The 23,849-nt window shown below is 39.0% G+C and overlaps 1 protein-coding gene across 2 annotated transcripts in view; it reads right to left on the minus strand.

Moving 5' to 3' along the window:
* LOC147326402 (ras-specific guanine nucleotide-releasing factor RalGPS1-like) overlaps window positions 1–23,849 on the minus strand; it is a 97,382-nt gene that overhangs the window by 61,920 nt on the left and 11,613 nt on the right. For both annotated transcript variants that reach the window (XM_086301641.1, XM_086301642.1), the window contains exons 3-6: window positions 23,591–23,730; window positions 15,441–15,545; window positions 6,500–6,550; window positions 1,869–1,952 (exon numbers count right to left, since the gene is read on the minus strand). In XM_086301641.1, coding sequence (XP_086157767.1) covers window positions 1,869–1,952; window positions 6,500–6,550; window positions 15,441–15,545; window positions 23,591–23,647 — 297 coding nt within the window. In that variant the 5' untranslated portion in view covers window positions 23,648–23,730. The remainder of the gene's footprint in view (window positions 1–1,868; window positions 1,953–6,499; window positions 6,551–15,440; window positions 15,546–23,590; window positions 23,731–23,849) is intronic.

Raw genomic sequence — 23,849 nt, forward strand, 5'->3', positions numbered from 1 at the left:
ACTCAACTCGTCGTGTTTGGAGGAAGAAGAATACTGAGTTGCATCCCAAGAACACCATACCTACTGTGAAGCATGGGGGTGGAAACATCATGCTATGGGGCTGTTTTTCTGCCAAGGGGACAGGACGACTGATCCGTGTTAAGGACAGAATGAATGGGGCCATGTATCGTGAGATTTTGAGCCAAAACCTCCTTCCATCAGTGAGAACTTTGAAGATGAAACGAGGCTGGGTCTTCCAACATGACAATGATCCAAAACACACCGCCCGGGCAACAAAGGAGTGGCTCCGTAAGAAGCATTTGAAAGTCCTGGAGTGGCCTAGCCAGTCTCCAGACCTCAACCCCATAGAAAATCTGTGGCGGGAGTTGAAAGTCCGTGTTGCTCGGCGACAGCCCCAAAACATCACTGCTCTCGAGAAGATCTGCATGGAGGAATGGGCCAAAATACCAGCTACTGTGTGTGCAAACCTGGTAAAGACCTATAGTAAATGTTTGACCTCTGTTATTGCCAACAAAGGTTATGTTACAAAGTATTGAGTTGTATTTTTGTTATTGACCAAATACTTATTTTCCACCCTGATTTACGAATAAATTCTTTACAAATCCTACCATGTGGATTCATGGATTTTTTTTTCACATTCTGTCTCTCACAGTTGAAGTGTACCTCTGGTGCAAATTACTGACCTCTGTCATCATTTTAAGTGGGGGAACTTGCACAATCGGTGGCTGACTAAATACTTTTTTGCCCCACTGTACATCAATACAACTGTTATAGCCCAAATTTTAATAATATTTATGCATTAAATCCATAGTAACCACATAAATTGCAAAAAACTGCAATAAACTACAGAAAATTTTAAAATCGTTTTTGTTTTGTTTTTTACATATATTTCTAATTAGAGAAATTTAAGAAGTTTATCCCTCAAAACTTTAAATACAAAAAAGTTGCAAAAAATAGTTTACAACCACAGGAAATTTATTTTGAGTGTCTTCATAGTTTTATTTTTGAGATACACCAATTTTTATATACTGCAGAAAAAACGAAAAACAATCCTATAATGCAAATTTGCAAAGAAAATGTGCATCAAAATAAACTATTTAAAGCAGTGCAATTTGAGTTCTAAGCATCCCAGAAACTATTCAGAAAAGTCTAAAGTCATACATGACTTTTAAAAACACCAGTATAGGCTTTTAAGGCCTACAAGTAAAAAACTACATTTTCTGCGAAAATGACATCACTTCCGGTTTCGGGCAGGAAATGGCGGACATGCGATCGTTTGCGTTGACGTCTATTTCAATGTAGGAAGTGTTACAAACAGCTGATTGGCTCGGCAAAGCGTGTTTCTGGAATATTATGTTTTTGTTCCTGCAAGCGCTTTTTATGCAATTTTTGCAAAGCTATATGTGGAAGGAAACTGTGACCTAGCACAAGCTGATGGCATGAGATGTAAGTACAACTCCTCCGGTTTCATATGCAAAAAAAATTATTGCGCTAGCTTACGTGGTTCCGGTTCTACAGGGATTTAAAAATAGATCAAAATGGAGCATGCCCGCTCCGACTGGCTTTAAAGGGTTAACTAATGACCTTCGAGCAGCATCAAGTTTTTTAGTAACATCAAAGCCAAGAATGTTCACTATGAGCTTTATAGTTGAAAGAACTATAGTTTAAACTCCCTAGTTTCATTTTCATTTTTTAACTCCATATATTGAACTTAAAAATGCTCAAAAATATTGCGTTCAATGTAAAGCTAAAATAAAAGTGGGCCGTCAAGTCTGACACCTTAGTATTAATAGATTTGAACCTTGAATGTCCCTACCTGACCAGAAGACTAAAACAAATATGTGCTTTAGAAATCGTATGGGACAAACCTGGTTGAACCGACGTGTGAATGCAACCACATTGGGGGCTAAACTGTGTTTCTCCTTCCCACTCCATCCACAACTAGCCAGCTCCTGCAGAGTAGGAAAGAAGAAAAATTATTTCAGGAATCACCAATAGCACCTGGAGTGTGGTTGCTGACACTATATATATTTATGCATTTTACTAAACTGACAAGGAATGATCACACCACATTATTCGTGGTCAGCAACACTTGTGAAACTAGGAATATATGGGATTCCCCTGCTGCAAAATAACAAACTGCCATTTAGGGTGTTTTCACACAGGTATAACTGAATTTTTCCCCATCAAACTTTGTTCAGGTGGTTATTGCTTTTTTATTGCTAGTCAGCCTCATACATCCGGTCCAGTTGGAGGCTTTGCTGCTGTGTTTGAAAACAGATCCTCATGTCATTCTATGAAAGTTAGACATTTTTCATTGTCTCAAATACAGTTGATTGAAGCAGGGAATAAGAATAATCTTCCCATTTTGTGCATTTGTATCATCTGCTTTTTCAAGGAGTTCAAGTGACACTCTAATCTTCCACTATGAAGCTGTCCAGATTAGTTATAGTTGATGCGATGACTCTGACCTCTTTACCAGGACCTTTATCAGTATCATGGATTGTTTTCATTTTACCCAATATGTGTCTGGCCCCACACATAGTAAAGGACAGATACTGGACCTTGTTTTTACTTTGGGTTTCAGAGTGGCATTTGTTCTCAGGAAGTTTTTACTTCATCCTTTCTTTTTAAGTTCTCTCTCCTTGTGTCTTCGTCTCCCGTTTGCCATGTAGTTAGCTCTCACATCCTAAATCTCTTTTCTGCAGTTAAATTATTCTGATTCTTTTAATTTATTTTTATATCCTTTTAATGATGTTGATCTCTCAACAAATTCATTATCATTATGTTTGCAATGACCCATGATGTTAACAGGCTTGTTGTAGAAGTTTTTTTTCCCTTTTCTTTTTTTGTTACTCTGCAAGTCAACCATCTCTTTTTCTTGCTTACATTCCGAAAGAGGTCATTTCTGCTGGACCTTTCCACAAAGCTCCTCACCTCACCCTGTATTCCAATTCCACTCCACCCTTTATACACCCAATCAGTGAAGTGTCAAAGAACTTCTGCAGGTGGCATGTTTTACTCCTATACTGGAAATCTGCAATCCACATCAGTAAACAGGAATGGAGATACGACTGTCCTCTATGGTGCGCCAACATTACTAACCACCACGTCAGACAGGGTGCCCCTAGCTGCACCAACTGAGGCCTATCTGACTTATATATACAGCAATCCAGGAAACATTAGAAGTGGTGAAATCCATTCTGAGCTTCTTCTCACTCATCTTCTCACTATTCAGGTGAGAATGAGTATTCTGTAATAGGTAAATAACAGCATCATTCACCCCCACAAGAGGATGATAAGCAAACTGAAGAGATTCAAGATCATGTAAGCTAAGCCAGCCAAGAACCAGTCTCTCCAACACCTGCATGACATGTGACATCGTGATAAAGATTTATAAAGAAGGAATCGCTTTCTTTGGTACCGGCACAAAACAGGATGTCTAGCACTGGTACCTTTTTCCGTAAAAGACTCAAGTTGAAGAGTTGCTGCAGGATGCCAGGCAGCTGGGTAGCACATAAATTTAGGAGCTTTGGAATGATGCGATCATTCCTGAGCCTTGGCTTGGTCTAACCTTTCCAGCTGTCTTCTTACCTGGCCAACTGTCACAGTCGTGTTGAGAACTGTATAATGGGCTGAGGGCGTGTTAAGGCTGTATTTAGTGTTTAGGGTAAACAGGGATTCAAAAACTAAACCTGTTGAAAAACAGATTCATTTCACTGACTCTGTACGGGATGCCCCCCTGCTGCTATTAATCTTTTGGGTTTAGGCCAGTAACATTCCAAGTCAGCAGTAGGACAACTTCAACACTTGGACATGGATTGATCTACCCAATAGGCAGCTCAAACCCAATAGGCAGATCAAACCATTCCAGGTGTTTGCATAGAAGGTCATATTTAAATAAACTTTAATAGATTTCTAGTAAGTCTAAAATTAACTCACTGAAAGTACAAAGGATAAGTTATAGTATACACTATCAGTGAAAAATGTAGCAATTTTATTGAAAAGGTTAAAAGACAAAGTGAAAGTTACAATATTTCCATGTGATTGTTTTTTGATATATATATTCTTATTCTCATCATTCTCTTCATTTTTGTACAATAGGAGGAGACAAATCATCCATCTTTTATACAGCCATAGAATAGAATAGAATAGAATAGAATAGAATAGAATGTCTTTATTGTCACTATACAGTTGTACAATGAGATACATTGTACAGGGCAGTTTGTTATGCTTTGCAACTAAGGAAGCTGCTGCAACGGGCTCCCACTCTCAACGTGCCACTCACCAAGTATTCAGATTCATGTTTAATTAGATCTGGATATGTGGACAGATGTAGAGATTAACTGCTGGAAAGTCCTAAATGCTTTGCTCAAAGTATTTAAAACACAGATGAATCAACAGTTGCAACCTGAAATTTTTGCTTCGCTTCTCTCATGGCAGAGGCATGTGTGGAGAGTTCTCTAAGTCTTGGATTTCATTAACCCCAGGCTTGTTTTTCAGGCTGTGTACTGCTCCGCTTGCACTGTGCCTCAATAGTTGTGCAGCCCATATACAAACAGTCAGCAATGGAGCCCAGTGATTTTAACATTCCAGCATTCCAAGGGAGCTTTTACTTTGACTTAACACTTTCTGTCACACATACACTCACTATGATGGATGCACTAGGGGCAATTTGGGGTCAGAGAATGTTTCTCCAAGCAAACTTTAGCATGTGAACTTGAGGAGCTCAGGACTAAACTAACATTTGATTGGTAGACTACCCACTGTACTACCTCAGCCACATGCAACTGAATAATTGAAAAATGAACAACGAATGGCAACTACTTTGTTAAGAACCCCACCATATTCAGCTCAAGACCCAAATGCGTTATGGAAAAAGAAGGTGACCCAAGAGAAGCCTTTGTTGTCCAAAAATTACATCCATCCAAAACTACAGTTTACCAGAAAGCATAAAGACTGACCAGACTTTCTGTCAAAGATGGAATTGTCTGACCAATATAGTAGAGATAACTGGCACAAACCAAAGACAGATTTCAATGAAGAAGCAGATGCATGGTGGAGGAAGTGTTCTGCTTTTGCTGTGTTACAGATTGGGCAGTTTGTGGTTTCTAATTTCCATTTGAATTCTGTAACACTTCAAAAGCAGTGGTGCAAGATAATGTCGTCATCTGTCTGAAACTTGAAGTTGGAAGAGAAATAGATCCTAACCTAGCACTAGAAAATTTCTCCAAGGAATATATCAAAAAGAAGAATTTGAGGGTTATATAATAGCCTAATTAAAGCCCAGATTTGAAACAACAGATATGAACCTGGAGGACTACAGTTCAACTAGTCAATACCAGAGACTGGTGATTAATTATGCAAAGAGCCTTCAAGAATGTATTTTTCCAAAGGGAGCAATACATTATGCAGCAATGACAAACTTATATATATTCAGTCCTTAATAACTTACTGCCATGTCAAAATCTATCAACAAATATCTTACAAATGCATAATATCTACAACAAAAAGCATATGCTTTGCTCCACACACTCATGGTAATCCTTTTGCATTTCAATCCGTCAACACAATATTAAAAAGCCAAGATAATGCAAATGTTATAAATTATTAAATTGAGGTAAATAAAACACAACAAAAACAACAGAAGTACATATGTGCTTTTGTTTGGTTAAAAAAGGAATGAATTGTTTGAACCTGATTCAAGTGACATTTGGGGGAAGCCTGAACACATGTTGGATGGGCTTTATTGTACACCTACCACTGACAGATGTGAAACCCATGGCTGCAAAGTCATAACTTTCTGACTGACATTTAGAGATAAAACTACTTGGGATGCCATTTTAGAAGAACAGATTTGTGTACAATTACGTAATTAGGGGATTTCATCCCGACCCAATTCCAAATCTCAATTTCTTTCCATTTCTCTCCCCGGTAATCCTCCTGGCACATAGCATCTGAAGACACTGATGCTTCGAGATTTTTCAGCCAGGAACAGTGAAAGGAAGTTTACTGACTAATGCAGGCTAAGCAGCATTTCCAAACATGGAGGACAATCCAGGTTCAGCTGACTGGAGCAGCTGTGAAGACCATCTTGAGCAGAAATACTTGTAATCAGTGAATGAGGAGGAGTAGCTCTCTGAGGGGAATCCTGCATTTTGGTTTTTCACCTTTTTTTTTTTAATGGTAGAGAAAGATGGCTTTCAATGAAGCGCAGTAAAGGTTTGTCTGGCCAAGAGTCACACCACTGAGTGCACTGTTATTGCCACTGTATAGGTGATACCATTTAGCAATCATAATCATATTGCCTAAGAACAGTGTTCATATTCCATGGGACTGTTATACATCTAAGCTCATAGAAATTAATCAGAAACTGCTTGAAGAATTCAGTAATAATCAACTATTAGGCTTATGACACTCCACAGTTGGCATTGAGAATGAAACTGTGAAATGATTTTAGAAGACTACCCACCACTTTAACATCACAAGCATTTCTTACCTCTGGTTGTATGGCTTTAAACACTGGTGCATCCATCAGGGTGATTTGACTCTGAAAGAAAAAAAAAAAGTTACATAGACATATACACACACACACACACCAAGTCCGATTAAAATTATATAATGGACATGGACATAATGTTTAGACTCTTGGCTTTCATTTGAGGGTATCCACATTCAACTGGATAAAGGGTTTAGGAGTTTCACCTCCTTAACATGTGCCACCCTCTTTTTAAAGAGACCAAAAGTAATTGCAAATAATTGAACATTAAAGGCTATTTTATGGGCAGGTATGGGCAATTCCTTTATTATGTCATTGCCAATTAAGCAGATAAAAGCCCTGTAATTGTTTTGAGGTGTGGTGCTTGCAGTTGATAGATTTGGAAGATTGTGCTGTGAATGGACAACGCGCTGTCAAAGGAGTTCTCCCTGCAGGTAAAACAAGCCATCCTTAAGCAGCGAAAACAGAAAAGAAAAAAAAAACATCAGAGAAACTGCCACATCATTAGGAGTGGAAAAATCTACAGTTCTCAGTACATCCTGAGAAAGAAGGAAAGCACTGTTGAACTCAGCAATGCAAAAAGACGTCCTGGACGTCCACGGAAGACAGCAGCGGTGGATGATCGGAGAATCATTTCCATAATGAAGAGAGACCCCTTCAAAACAGCCAAGGAGGTAGACGAATCAATATACAAGTCTACCATAAAGAGAAGACTGCAGCTCATGATCCAAAGCATACCACATCAGAGGTAGTGTGACGGTTTGGACGTGCGTGGCTGCCAGTGGCACTGGGACACTACCATTTATTGATGATGTGACACAAAACAGAAGCAGCCGAACTAATTCTTAGTTTTTCAGGGAAATACTGTCTGCAGCAAAATGCAGTCAAATTGATTGGGTGGCATTTCCTGATACAGATGGATACTGACGCAAAACATACAGCCAAAGCAACCCAGGAGTTTATTAAAGCAAAGAAGTGGAATATTCTTAAATGGTCAAGTTAGTCACCTGATCTTAACACAACTGAGCATGCATTTTGAAGACTAAACTTCGGACAAAAAGGTCTACAAACAGGCGGAGCTTTAAAAAGGAGGAAACCCACCATCTGGTGATGTCCATGAGTTCAATACTTCATGCTGTCACTGGCAACAAATGGGTTTTCAACCAAGTATTAGAAATGAACATTTTATTTTCAGTTATCTAATTTGTCCAATTATTTTTGAGCACCTGAAATGAAGGAATTGTGTTAGAAAATGCTCTAGGTCATCACATTTTTATGCAGTCTTTTTGTTCAACCCACCGAATTAAAGCCGAAGGTCGGCAGTTTAACTGGAGTCGAAGATGTTTCATTTAAAATTCATTGTGGTAATTTAGAGAACCAAAATGAGGAAAAAAGTTGTCTCTGTCCAAATATTTATGGACCTAACTGTATAGCTAGTGCTACAGAAGAAGAATAGGCATAAAGAGAGTAACATTTCTACATGACAGTTTCTACAACATCTCTATCAGCTCAACAAATATCAGCAAAAACATGGACTGTTCGTGCGCAGTTTGTCACACAGTGTTTTGCTAACTAAAGGTCCAGCTGCTAAAGGTCCAGAGAGAGAAAAAAAAATGAGTTAACTTCAGTGAGAGATGGAGAAACATAAGAAAAGACAGGAGAGAAGGGGAAGAAGAGAGGGTACATTTAAAGGTAAGGACTCCTCAGTGACACTTAACACATAAACTGCAGATTGAAAGATTACATGTAATGTTGCATTAAAATTCTGGGTACTTTTTTGCAGGATTAGCTTAGCTTTAATGTAGTGAATTCACATTGAAAAACTGTGTTGGACTGATACACAGTGGCTGTGATGGTCAGTGTTAGGTAGCAGAGATTAATTTACATTTAAACTGATGACGCTTAGATTCTTTCACTGAATTCACTCATTATGTTGTTATGTATGTTGTTGTATGCTGTTGGTGTAGGAAATGGAACTCAGCAGAGATAGCTGTCACACAGCTTCTTAGATCTTGTTGAATTCAGTTGTGAAAATTCACAAACAGCAACAGGTCAGCTGATAACAGCTTCTCTACTAAGAAAACCTATTGGAGCTCACAATATAAATTATTGTAAGCTGTTCGTATTTTCTCCAAGCTGTGCCACTACAAAAGATCTTAGTCTTGCCCCACCTGCTAAATCTCACTGTAACCGTTCACTGTTTCTATTTCGTAGTGGAGGCAACAGATGACATTTTTTTTGTTTTTATTCTTTTTTTTTTATTCTGCTTTGAATAACAGATTCAAACTGAGTACATTCATTAGAATTAGAATTTAGATTCAAAAAACATTTGAATTCTCATGTACTAATATCATACTTATATATATAAGTATATTAATAAAGCAGAATGTCCAGTTGTCTGTGCATAAAAACAGATTATACTTTTAACTTTCTTACTTTGAGTAGATTACAGAGACTGTACTTGTTCACTTTTACTTGAGGAAAGAGGTTAAATCAATGCTTCAACTTTAACTGGAGTATTTTTTTTAACACAGGTATTTCAGCTGCAGATGAGGGGTGATGCAGTGGGTTCAGGGCAGTGCTAGTTGGGGCTGATTGGTGCTGCTAGTAATAACTGTCTAGTCTTGCTTCTTTTATTTAATAGAATGCTGAGATAAGGCAAGCAAAGCTGCAGAGTGGAAGCAGTATCCTAGTCAAATGCCCAAACCAGCTCAAGTGGCACTTTTCGATGTGGAGGAGTAGTATCTCTACTTTGATCCTCTCTCTGATGGCTGAACCCCTCATCTCTAAAGGAGAAATAGGGTGAGGAGAAAGCTTACCGTTTCTATCCACAGCCCTGTTCGTTAGGTTACTACCAAAGCCTGTGACCACTGGTGAGAGTGTGAACATAGGTTGACCAATAACACGACAACTTCGCTTTTACGCTCCTGTCTCTCTTCTCCGTGGCGGACTAGGACTGGTGTAGCATGTGCATAACTGCAGCCTCAGCCCCAGTCCATCTCTCCCCTCACACATGAACAAGACTCCAAGCTACTTAAACTCCTCTACTTGGAACAGCAATGTCTCTGACCCAGAGTGGGCACTCCACTCCACCCTTTTCTGGCTGAAGACCATGGCCTCAGACTTTGAGTTTCTAATTCTCACACCAGCCACTTCACACTCTGCTGAGAACTGCTCCAGTGTAAGATAGAGACCACGACCTGATGAAACGAATAGGACTACATCATCTGCAAAAACAGAGATGAGATTCTGAGGTCACCAAGGCAGATGCTACACACCTAGATATTCTGTTTATAAAAATTATAAACAGAATTGATGAAAAAGGGCAACTCTGGTGGAGTTCAATACCCACTAGAAATGAGTTAGACTTATTGCCAGCAATGTGGACAAAGCTCTCACTGCAGCTGTACAGGGACCGAATGGCTCATAACAATCGGCCAAACACCGTATACTCCAGCACCACCCCCCACGGGATACCCTGAGGGATATGGTCGAATTCCTTTTACAAGTCTATAAAACACATGTAGGAACACACCATTCTTAAAGATTGGAACCACCACCTTAGTCTGCCAATCCTGAGACAATGGCCCAGATTGCCACAAGCGCTGCAGAGGTGTGTCCAGCAATACAGCCCTATAACATCCAGAGAATTCAGGAATTTAGGGTGAATTTCATTCACCACGGCCACCAAGGTGTTGTTTAACTACCAAGGTTATTATCGTTAACGAAAACTAACGAAATAACGAAAACTAGAAGTGAAAAAACATTTTCATTAACGGAAATAAAAATAAAAACAAAAAAAGGAAAACTAACTAAAATTAACTGAATTTATAGCAAAAATGTGTTTAGTTTTCATTGATGTGTGCGTGTCATACAATAGTCAAGGGTGAAAATGAAGTTTAGTTTCCAGATTTTTTTTCTTGCTGTCTAATTATGCCAGCAGGTGGCCAGTACGTTAGTAGAGTCGTCTGTGTTGCTGCTCCGTCCACGCGCAGAATCATGTCAGGAAAAGTCGGGAGAAAGCGCCAGAGTCCAATTTGGGATTACTTTGAATATGACTGTGTTTTGGATAAAGCAAGTGTCTTGTAGTGGAAAGAGACAAATTATGAGGGACATTTCTAAAGGGAAAAAAAATCCCACAAACCTTAAAGTGCACTTGAAAAGCTCACACAAGAAGGCTAACCTAGCTTACCTTGAGAATGTAAGGGAGCACACTCAACCCTCATCCCCAGAAACAGACGCTAACCCTAGGCAAGGCAGCGTGATGCATCCCGAGACAACAGGACTGGGATATCTACATAACCGTGTGAGTCAATTGCCTTCAAAAAGTTTATCAATTCACTTGAACCAAAATTATGAACACCCGGTGCTGCAAGAGTCAATAGTCTCATTGGGGCCAAGATATACAGTGGGGCAAAAAAGTATTTAGTCAGCCACCGATTGTGCAAGTTCCCCCACTTAAAATGATGACAGAGGTCAGTAATTTGCACCAGAGGTACACTTCAACTGTGAGAGACAGAATGTGAAAAAAAAATCCATGAATCCACATGGTAGGATTTGTAAAGAATTTATTCGTAAATCAGGGTGGAAAATAAGTATTTGGTCACCTCAAACAAGGAAAATCTCTGGCTCTCACAGACCTGTAACGTCTTCTGTAAGAAGCTTTTCTGTCCCCCACTCGTTACCTGTATGAATGGCACCTGTTTGAACTCATCATCTGTATAAAAGACACCTGTCCACAGCCTCAAACAGTCAGACTCCAAACTCCGCCATGGCCAAGACCAAAGAGCTTTCGAAGGACACCAGGAAAAGTATTGTAGACCTGCACCAGACTGGGAAGAGTGAATCTACAATAGGCAAGCAGCTTGGTGTGAAAAAATCAACTGTGGGAGCAATCATCAGAAAATGGAAGACATACAAGACCACTGATAATCTCCCTCGATCTGGGGCTCCACGCAAGATCTCATCCCGTGGGGTCAAAATGATCATGAGAACGGTGAGCAAAGATCCCAGAACCACACGGGGGGACCTGGTGAATGACCTGCAGAGAGCTGGGACCAAAGTAACAAAGGTCACCATCAGTAACACACTACAACGGCAGGGAATCAAATCCCGCAGTGCCAGATGTGTTCCGCTGCTGAAGCCAGTGCATGTCCAGGCCCGTCTGAAGTTTGCCAGAGAGCACATGGATGATACAGCAGAGGATTGGGAGAATGTCATGTGGTCAGATGAAACCAAAGTAGAACTTTTTGGTATAAACTCAACTCGTCGTGTTTGGAGGAAGAAGAATACTGAGTTGCATCCCAAGAACACCATACCTACTGTGAAGCATGGGGGTGGAAACATCATGCTATGGGGCTGTTTTTCTGCCAAGGGGACAGGACGACTGATCCGTGTTAAGGACAGAATGAATGGGGCCATGTATCGTGAGATTTTGAGCCAAAACCTCCTTCCATCAGTGAGAACTTTGAAGATGAAACGAGGCTGGGTCTTCCAACATGACAATGATCCAAAACACACCGCCCGGGCAACAAAGGAGTGGCTCCGTAAGAAGCATTTGAAAGTCCTGGAGTGGCCTAGCCAGTCTCCAGACCTCAACGCCATAGAAAATCTGTGGCGGGAGTTGAAAGTCCGTGTTGCTCGGCGACAGCCCTAAAACATCACTGCTCTCGAGAAGATCTGCATGGAGGAATGGGCCAAAATACCAGCTACTGTGTGTGCAAACCTGGTAAAGACCTATAGTAAACGTTTGACCTCTGTTATTGCCAACAAAGGTTATGTTACAAAGTATTGAGTTGTATTTTTGTTATTGACCAAATACTTATTTTCCACCCTGATTTACGAATAAATTCTTTACAAATCCTACCATGTGGATTCATGGATTTTTTTTTCACATTCTGTCTCTCACAGTTGAAGTGTACCTCTGGTGCAAATTACTGACATCTGTCATCATTTTAGGTGGGGGAACTTGCACAATCGGTGGCTGACTAAATACTTTTTGCCCCACTGTACATTTTATAGTTGCCTGGTATCAATGGTTGTTCATCTGCCTTTATTTATTTATTTAAAGAACCCATAGGTGGGAATGTGAGTTGTCTGTCTCTGCGTGTTAGCCCTGCGACAGACAGGCGACCTGTCCAGGGTGCAGGGTATGGTAGCTGGAATAGCAACATACCCAAAGATAAGCAGAAGAGAATGACTGATATGATGAAACTGGGATTTTGTTACACTTAATTATTGCAAACACAACTAAAACTATAACTGAAACTAATCAAAACTAAACTGAAACTAAGGATTTTCAAAAAAATAAAAACTAAACTAAACTAGCAAACAATTGGTAAAAACTAATTAAAACTGATATAAAATTGAAAATCTGAAGTCAAAACTAAATAAAAATAAAAAAACTAATGAAAATTGCAAAACTATTAAAACCCTGTTAACTACCTGAGTGACTTTGCCATTCAGACTCAATGTCCTCAGCCTCCCTCAGAACACTATTAAAGTTCTGCCAGAGGTGAGAGTTGAACATCTTGTGGTCAGGGGCTTCTGCCAGGTGTTCCCAATGCACCTTCGCTATATGTTTTGGTGTGCCATGTCTGTCCAGCATCCTCCCTTGCCACCTGATCCAACTCACCACATGTGGTGATCAGCTGACGGTTCAGCTCCTCCTTCATCTAAGTGTCCAGAGATCTAGTGCCACGTACACTTATTGACATCTTTATGTTCAAATATTGTGTTCATTATTGACAAAGTCCAATAAGAGAAAACCACTGAGGTTCAAATCAGGAAGTCCATTCCTCCCAAATGGAATACAGTCAATAACCCCACCCAGCAACGCCAAGAAGGCTGAATACTCTGAACCATCATTCTGCACATAAGCACAAATGACAGTCAGGACTCATTCCTTGGCCTGAAGATACAGGGAAACAGCCTTCTCGGCCCACTGGAGAAAAACACCAAAAGTAGCAGCATCAAGGCGACGGGATACAAGGATACCCACCCCAGCTTGCCACCTCTTACGAAGGGGAAGTCCAGGCTGGAACAGAGTCCATCCAGTCTCCTGAAGACTTCCAGAGCCCTCACCATGCATTGAGGCAAGCCTGATTATATCAAGCTGGTATTGACCTCAGGCACTAGCTAAGGCTCCTTACCCACCAGAGAGGCGACGTTCCATGTCCCAATTACCAGCCTCAATAGCTGGGGGGATCAGTCTCCCAGGGCTTCCAACCTTGACCGCCGCCCAGCAGGTGGGTGGTGGGTGTACAGGAGGTATTCCTTATTCACAAATGGAAAAATCTTGGAACAGTTGTTGGCCTACTAAAATTATTCTAAGACCACATTAGTGATTCAAGAGGTTACCAAAGCACCTAGAATAACATTTAAAGAACCGCAGGCTTCAAATGCCTCAGTTAAGGTCAGTCTTCATGAATCAAACAGTAACAAAGAGACCAAGCAAAGATGTCATCCATGTCATCCAAAGTGAAAAACCACAAGTGACCACAAACACAAAAGTTTGTCTCACATTTTCTAAAAAACATCTTGACAAAACCCAAGACTTTTGGGAAAATATTCTGTAGACTAACAAGACAAAAGCTTAACTTTCTGGAAGGTTTGTGACCCATTACATTTGGCATGAAACTAAGAGCATGTCATGAAAAGATCATCATACCAACTGATGAAACCATGAATTCTGCTCTCTACCAGAACATCCTGAAAGACAATGTCCAGCTATCAGTTTATACCCTGAAGCATCATTTTCATCCAGAAAATGATTCGGAGCATATCACTAAATCTACCTCTGAATGGCTCCAAAAAAATGAATTACTTAATTTAAAAAAATAAAATAGAGGTTTATGAGTGACCTAGCCAAAGTCCTGAGTTTAATCCAGTTGAGATGCTTAGGCATGACCATAAACGGGCTGATAATGCTTGAAAACCTTCTAAAGTGGCTAAAGTATAACAATTCTGCTAAGATGAGTGAGCTAAAATTCCTTCACAGCAATGTGTAAGACTCCTTACCAGTTATTGTAAATACCTGACTGCAGTTGTTGCTCCAAAGGGTGCCACAAGGAGATTAGGGAGGGAATTACTTTTTTCAACACAGTGCCAGATAGGTTTGGATAGCTTTTTACCTGTAATTGTACAGTACCTACATGATGTTTTTATTCATTTATTTATTTGTATTATTTTTGAAACCCTTAATTAATAATGAAAACTTTAACGGAAAAGCATGTTTTGTCCTATTTTAAATTTATTTATGTTAACATGGCACAGCTATTCTACTTTGTTTCCAGCATATCACTTAGTCCATAGCAGGATGCTTTAAAAATCCAGTGTACCAAAAAAGTTTGGAAAATAAAATATATCACAATCATGTTTGATTTAGGGCTTGGATTTTAATTTCAACGACTTTTGCTTCCAGCAATTATGAAAATTAATTAACCAGGATAAAAGGGTTAGTCTTTACTGTTCATTCTGTATTCCTTTCCTTCAGATCCACCCACTTTTGACCAGGTCAAGACAAGATGACCAAAAGAGATGACTCTTTCTATTATATATATATTTTTTCAATTAAATTACACTCAAAGTTGTAGAAGCTCTGCTGTAGTAAAAGAAAAAAAAAATCTGAAGTCCAACTTGAATTCCAAGTAACAGTAAATTATTTTTATTGTTAAGCTAAGCTAATTTTATTGTTGAGCTAATTACTCATGTTAACCAAGCATCATCTAAAATTATCATTATGTTTGGTATAATCAATTTAGCTTAGGCTGCCACCTAAAAATCTGAAAATAATGTTAAATGGCAAGGTTTTTAAAGAAAATGTACTTAAATTAAATTTATATGCCATTTACTATCATCTATTCCATAATATCTATTCTATGATATTCTCTTATAGAAGTTATTCATTAACCTCATAAACTAATTTAATCAACATACTTACAGCAAACTCCTCAGGCGTCACCTTAAGCACATCAAAGACGACCGCATCGTAGCTCTTGGCGTAGTTCACATAAGGTCCTTGCAGAGAGTCAGAGCTGCTGCTGGCCTGACAGAAACAAATTTCACCATCAATTTATCACAGAATAACTCAAGATACAATAGTGTCACAATTCATGCAAGACAATCCTCTGATTTGTAACTAAAATATTTTACGTTTTACTGTGCCAGATTAGGCAATTGTGATTTGCTGCCAGCCATACTTGTGTGGTAAGTTGTTTCTTCACTGTTTCACAGTAACAATGAAAAAAGTAGTGACTTTGGTTAGGAATGTCAAAAATTAATACATAATAATTGATACCAAAATTACCATCAGATTAAATACTCCTTTACAACAATACCAATAGTTCTCTTTACATTCTTCAGTAGACACAGATTGCAGTGGAAATGCCCCCCAAATTATCCTCAATTATCCACTATAAATATATACAGGTATAGGGATCAATAAAGTATTCTGATTCTGATACAGTACATGTGCAGTACATTTTTGCATATCAATATTATTAATTTTAATATTTTTTAAAGAAGTATTTACAAATGTATTATCAACACAAATCATATGATGAGTAAAACTTGATGCTCTGTCGAAGAAAGTACTTCTGATGCTTAAACAAATAAAATAATAAACTTTTCTCTGTGATTTATATAATTATTGAGCCACCCAAGAGCAGCATTGAAATTTTGAATCTGGCCATGTCCTCTGAGTTTAGAACTTTCTTCAAATGTAGAAAATAATTTGTTAATGAGCCCAGAAACACAAACCCACATTGTGACAAGAATAACAGTCTAGATTCACAGGGGGTATTAAAATATCAATGAAAAATTAAGGTGGAGTTTGGCACTTAAGCTTAGGCTTATTGCGTTTGGTCATTCTCAACCAGTGAGTAAAATAAGTACTGAAAATGCCACAACTTTCTTAACTAAATATTTTTTAGAGGTGCCACTTGAAATTGGCGTGTGTGTAGATTTAAATTTTTTATTGCAGTAGTTGTCATGAATTCTCAACAGCATGCATCACTCATAATGTACCGCACAATGAGGCACACTTTAAACACTGGATTTTTACTCTACTATAAAGAATCCAGCTGACAGGTATCAAAATGCATACTTCGTATACTGGAGAAAACGACTAGAGGACTATATTGAACACTACTACGGCAACTACGGAATTGTTTCAAACACAACCCAACAAGACACCACAAAGCTATTTCCATCTAATTAAATTTTATTTATACTGACAAGATAAAGATCCTACAAATATTGGGAGAAACAACCTCCTATGAGCAAGCATTTGGTAGTGGTGGGAAGAAAAATCTCCCTTGAAACAGTAAGAAATTTCCAGCAGAACCAGGCTGAACGTGGGGCAGATACACTGTAACAGAAGGACCCGATGCCCAAAGCTTTGCAAGTTAAGCAGAAGTTAATTTATGGTGTTTTCTTCCCAACAGTCTGCTTGTACAGCCTTCTGCCTGTGCACCTCCTTCAGCTCCTCACACCACACAACTCTAACCTCCAGGCCCCGGCAGTTACTGAATTAGAGACATTGTGGTTGATTCTTGACTGGACCTTGGCTGGTCCTTGACGATAATGATATACACATATACATTGTTTTTTGCCACACAAAGGGAGAAAGTTAGATCACATAATTAAATAAAAACAAACAAAAACATACTTAAACTAGATTAGATAGGACTTTATTAATCCCTCGGGTGGATTCCTCCAGGAAATTCAGTAAAGTATTATACTTGTGTATCTAGATGCATATTAGGAAGTGAGAAAACCTTTACAATGCCAATTTGACATAATTTTTGGGTCTCACGATACAGAAGACAAAAGAGGCACAAAATTCTTTAAATTTCTCTAAATGAGAAATTAGAAAAAAGTGACATGAATACAGAAATTGTCTGGGAATTAAGGTATCTTTACAGTTCTCAGTTACGAGATTATTTGGTTCCTCCTGTTGGCCTTATCAGCAATATTACACAGTATTGGTCAGTCTATGGGTACATCTTTACACTATTAAACATTTACAACAACATTTGTATGATACATCACCAAACTCAACAGATAAAGGCTTTAAAAACAAAACTAAAAGACACTGGTCATTAGAAGTGACATTGTTTTTAAAAAAAAAAACAAAAAAAAAAAACTTTGACTATCACCAGTGGTTTATCATTATTGTTATATTTGTTATTAATTATGTTGTATTATTTGCCTTAATACAAGTGAGCAAATAATGTGTCCAAGAGTGATTCTTCTTTTAGTTTAATCACATGATATTAACCAACAGAGTGTTTCTGATCCAAGCGCCCGAGGACTTGAAATATGCCATGAAAGAATATGGTAACACATTAAATTATAATACAGATATATCTATATGTTTAGTGTTTGTTTTAGTTATTTGTATTCATAAACAACACAAACATATGTTAAATCCATCTATCCATTTTCTTCCGCTTATCCAGGGCCGGGTCGCGGGGGCAGCAGCCCAAGCAGAGAAGCCCAGACCTCCCTCTCCCCAGCCACCTCCTCCAGCTTGTCCGGGGGAACGCCAGACACCCCATACTCCCGAGGTACCCCCCACAGGACCCCCTGAGGGACACAGTCGAATGCCTTCTCCAAGTCCACATGTATGTTAAATACTTAATTCAGTTTTATTTATAAAGTGTTCAAACAGCTGAGAGTACAGGGAGTGGGGTGGGAAAGCAGGTAGGTGCTTGGTCATAAAGCATGATAAATGTCTCACTGGTCAGTAGATGGCTGAGCAAGATGGGTGGAGAATCTGAGAAACAAAGAACCATAGTTAGTACAGTGCAGATGACATGGAACCAACAAGACCACAAGTTGGTCTCAAAGTGTCTAAAATAATGTGTTTTTCTACTTCCACAGAGCCAGTGATGGTTGAAGATGGCTGAATAGATAGTTTGATTTCTAGTGATCCAGAAAGGAACTTGGAAACATGCATACATTTGTTTAAGCTGTGGAAAATCTATCTATCTAGAAATAAAGGTGTAGAAGTGTGTACCATGTATAGTGTAGTAACAAAATTCAGTGCTTGATGTAACTGAGTCACATGAGACATAAGCCATCAATAAGCTATCAATAAGAATAGGTCAAATAATAGAAAATAGACAATAAGCCATAAAGCATAAAAGCAGTGTTTCTCTATCTGTTGTGGAAGACTCTGGTTTGAAGGAAACTTACCAGAGGGCAGCAAGGAAGAACACCTCTTGGTCTTCTGCTTCCTGACTGGCTGGCTGGCCTTCATGCCTGTTCCTACCACCCCCCAACCCTCCTTCACCCTCCTTTAGTTACAGTTATAGTTCTGCGACATGTTTCCGGAGAGAAGCGTTGCAAAAGCAAGTAAGCGGTTTGAGCAATTGAGCACTTGTATTCACTGATTCAAAAGGTTGTAATCACATTAGAATTGCAGATTTCCAGCTGTCAGTATATTTGTATATAATATCATTGGGGGGGGGGGTGTCATATGATTGTTTAGGTTTTCTCTGTATTGTTGTGGGTCTTTACCTTACAATAAACAGCGCCTCCAGGCAACTGTTGTTGTGATTTGGCGCTATATATTAAACGAACAGAATTTGATCAAAAACCAAAGAATTTGCATGAAAACAACAGAATTAGAATGTATAGAACAGAGTTTGAATTAAAGCCACAGAATTCTAAAACAAACAATAGAATTTGAATAACAAGAGTAGAATTAGAATGACAACAACGGAAGTTGAATGAAAACAACGGAAGTTGAATGAAAACAACGGAAGTTGAATGAAAACAACGGAATAAGAATGAACAGACCAGAATTTGAATGAAAACAACGGAATTTGAATGAAAACAACGGAAGTTGAATGAAAACAACAGAATAAGAATGAACAGGGGTCCGTTCTTCGTACCTCGCTTACTACATCCAAGATCAAATGACACATCCAAGATCGAATCATTGCGCTAACTTTGAGCTCGCTATTCCAGTTCTCCGAACACACCTGTTGTTGACGATTAGTATAGCTGGATGAAGTAATGTGAGATCACTGGGTGGCTTAACAGGGGCTACGCATCGATAGTAGAAACATTGATCGGCAACCCTTTGATTGGTCGGCGAAAATGTCGAAGGAGCGCGCTCAGTATTTTTCGGCAGCAGAGCAAGAACTCTTGATTGAGGGATTTCAGGAGTTTCAGAGTTTAATTAAAACGCAAGGGAACACTGCAAAGGCTGCAAAAGCAAGGAGAGAGGGCTGGCAGAAAGTTGCTGACAAATTAAACTCGTAAGTAATTTAATAATAATAATAATAATGGATTGGATATATATAGCGCTTTTCAAGGCACCCAAAGCGCTTTACAATGCCACTATTCAGTCACTCTCACATTCACACACTGGTGGAAGCAGCTACGGTTGTAGCCACAGCTGCCCTGGGGCAGACTGACAGAAGCCAGACTGCCATATCGCGCCATCGGCCCCTCTGGCCAACACCAGTAGGCGGTAGGGTAAATTTATTATATTATATTACATTATATCATATCCTCTTTCACATTAGAGCCACAACAGGACCCACTAGAACATGGGAACAAGTAAAAGTGAAATATAAGAATATTCTACAGAATGGTAATATTTATCACTTATATTGCTTTTAGTCTCTTGAAAAGAGACCCTGAAATAATCTGTTTGTTTATAACAGCAACCAAGAAAAGGACAGAGCAAAAAAAAGACAGGTGGTGGTCCTGCACCCCCTCGTCAACAAGTTGGTTGAGTAAATAATACCCTCTCGGGAATATCGATATCTCTCAATGAGCACACTGTCGCGCTGAGCTAAAGGATCCTGTCTATCCCGCAATATACGCTGAGTTCTGAAAACTCTCCTTATCAATCTCGCTCCTTCCGCAATGGGTGGCTCGCGTATACGGACAGGACATGGCTGCGACAGGCTTCCCAAATCCACCTTTGCTTTTATAGCCGTGGTCTCTCATCTTGATTACACGAAGTAATTTACTATTACAACTCTAAAATATGAATTACATCTGAAATAATCAAATACATGAAATAGAATGTTAATAGTACATTTCACTTTTTTTAGGAAATGACCTGTATGTATCTGTATGAAATCAATGAAAGGATCAAGTACTGCATTATCTTTAGTTACATTGATAATATTTATTTATGGAAAAACAGTGGTAAAATATCGCTGTTGCTTTCGTATACATGAAGCGGACATACCTGAGTGGCCGCGATCTAATCCTGTTTACATAAAGTAAGCCTGCTCCCAAGCAGGTTTACGCTCACGGCTCTGTTGCTATGGCAGCAAGTCCCGGATGAGCTTCGGAGAACCGAACGATCCAAGATCACGCGAAATCGTCAACAATCAAATCCAGCTAACTTACTTAGCGAGGTACGAAGAACGGACCCCAGACCAGAATTTGAATGAAAACAACAGAAGTTCCATCCATCCATTCGCTTCCGCTTATCCTTTTCAGGGTCGCGGGGGAGGGGGGGGGGGGGGGGGGCTGGAGCCTATCCCAGCTGTCATAGGGCGAAAGGCGGGGTACACCCTGGACAGGTCGCCAGTCTGTCGCAGGGCCAACACACAGGGACAGACAACCATTCACACTCACATTCACACCTAGTGGCAATTTGGATTATTCAATTAACCTATCCCCACAAGCTGGATGTCTTTGGACGGTGGGAGGAAGCCGGAGTACCCGGAGAGAACCCACGCAAACACGGGGAGAACATGCAAACTCCACACAGAAAGACCCCGGCCTGATGTTGGAATTGAACTCAGGACCTTCTTGCTGTGCCAAACAACGGAAGTTGAGAACAAAAAATGCAATTTGAATGAAAACAACGGAAGTTTAAAACAAACAACAGAATTAAAATGAAAACAACGGAATTAAAATGAAAACAACGGAATTTGAATGAAAACAACGGAATTTGAATGAAAACAACAGAATTTGAATGAAAACAACAGAATTTGAATGAAAACAACAGAATTTGAATGAAAACAACAGAATTTGAATTAAAAAAGGGAAAAAAAAGAAAGAAAATTGAACTGAACTGAATTAGAGATTCAATAATACCTACTGCCTTTTAATATGCTGTGCAATGCATTATAATGCAATAGTAGTGACACGGCGTTATATCCAGTCACACCAAGCCAAATGCAGGCACGAAAATGTTTTCCAGGCAGTTTTCCCTGGAAAGCTTTTTAAATAAAATTCTCAAATAACTGCTTAACACTTTAACAATAACCAAGCAACTTTGCAGGAACTGCACAATAATGTCACATAATAAAACTGAAAAATATTTTCAACCTGGAACGTTCTTGGGTCGAGCTTTTTAACCAGCTGCTTAATGCCCCGTTTTTCTACCAGGTAACAATATCGGTAACTTCCATCCACTATTTATTCTTCCTGTCATACGGAGTACAACTGGCAAGTAGTTCAGTAATTTATTTAAAATATAAGTTGTTCATCACCAGCTGCTAACATCTCGTCCGTCATAGCCTGGTTGTACTTAACAGCCTCAAGTAGTGAAAAACATTTGTTTTCCACATTTATTTTTTTTTTCTCCAATGACTGTAGAAAACTGTTTTCTGACTGTTTTCTACAGTCATTGGTTTTTTGTTTGTTATATTTTGCAAAATATTCTGCTTCTTTGGAGTTTTCTGAAGTAGATCCATTTTTAGGTATTCAAAAGTCATTGGCAGGGGGATGTGCACCTCTGACGACCTCTGACTCTCAGACATGCCCGGGCTTATTTTGTTGTTATTCATACACAGCAGCAAATGTATGGCATTGTTATAACAACAATTTCATAATATGACATTTTGATATAAATATCAAATAAAAAATACATACAAAATATAAACTGAATACTCACATTAAACACAAACAAACAAATAAACCCACCAGCTTTGTACTACAAAGTACAATGTTGGATACATTTTATATTTCAGAGACAGCACGCATAAGATAATGTTTAGGGCATCATGTTTTCTCCCATCCCGTGTATTAACCCCCGTATGAAAGTTTTTCTACACAAAACCAGGGATTTTCAACATATCAATTCTAAACATACTATTTTTCTTTAGAAAGCACCAATTATTTCTATTTGCACCTGTAGTAGAAATATTTCAGAAATCCAACTAAAATTACCAGTGTCATTATTATTAAGCCCTCTGAAAAACTGACCTTTTTTTTAAAAGAAATTGAGCCATTACACAAACCATTGCTGAGCAATGAGGTGCTTTAACTTGATGCTCAAAGCTTGTAAAAATGAAGTTAAATCTGAGGTATTTCTTCCATATTTATGGCCTGGTAAATGGCCTGCATTTGTATAGCGCTTTTCTAGTCCATAGGACCCCAAAGCGCTTTACACTACATTCAGTCATCCACCCATTCACACACACATTCACACACTGGCGATAGCAAGCTACATTGTAGCCACAGCTGCCCTGGGGCAGCTACAAGGCAGCTACAAGCTTTTGCAAGTTTGTATACTATATATACACAAACTTATATAGTGTGTGTGTGTGTGTATTAAATATATATATATATAAAGTTTTGCAAGGGTTTGAACTGTTACTTGAGAAGGTATCACAAAGCCTTGTGTTGCATGCAGAGAGGACAGAGTCAAATCCCTTGTTTGTGTGCACAAATAAAGATAATTCTGATTTAGCCCTGGACAAAGTCCTCACATAAATCCTACTAAAAATCTGTTGGGTGAATTAGAAGCCAAGGTCCATGCCAGAAGACCATCAAATCTAGAGGAGCTTAAGAGATTCCTCAAAGAAGAATGGGCTGGGATTTTCTTTTAGGAGACTGCAGGCTGTTATCTAGCAAAAAGGATACACAACTGGCTATTAGCATCATGGGACACTAATAATTTTGACCCTTGTAGCTTTTGGGGTTATTTTTAAATAATTTTGTTTCTGTGTGCTAAGCAAAATAATGGAAGCATCCGTTATAAAACTAGCATGTTTGGATTTGTTTAAAAAAAATGTTGCTCTCTTTAACAGTACTTGGGGATTATTAAAAAACAAAACAAAAATAAACAAACAAACAATAATCTCTGTAGAACCATGTCCTTACCTCTGAGGTGACTGAATTGATGCTAGTACCATCCGACAGCCCGTTCCTGCGATACATGCTCACAGAGGGATTGAATGGATGCACAGGTAATGGCAACTGAGGCCTTTAGCTGGGGGGCACACATAACCTGTCATCCATGCCTGCAAACAGAAGACATAAAGCAACTTTGAGTTTTTGTTTCCATCTTAACAGTATTCAAATGCCTGTATATCAGGTCGGCCAGGTCCACCACTGGCCTGCTCTACTACCCACACAAGAC

Source organism: Aulonocara sp. 'chitande type north' Nkhata Bay, linkage group LG7 (genome assembly GCF_057382095.1).
Source record: "Aulonocara sp. 'chitande type north' Nkhata Bay isolate Kocher_YH1m ecotype deep benthic linkage group LG7, A_spYH_male_GT1.1, whole genome shotgun sequence".
Classification (NCBI taxonomy): domain Eukaryota; kingdom Metazoa; phylum Chordata; class Actinopteri; order Cichliformes; family Cichlidae; genus Aulonocara; species Aulonocara sp. 'chitande type north' Nkhata Bay.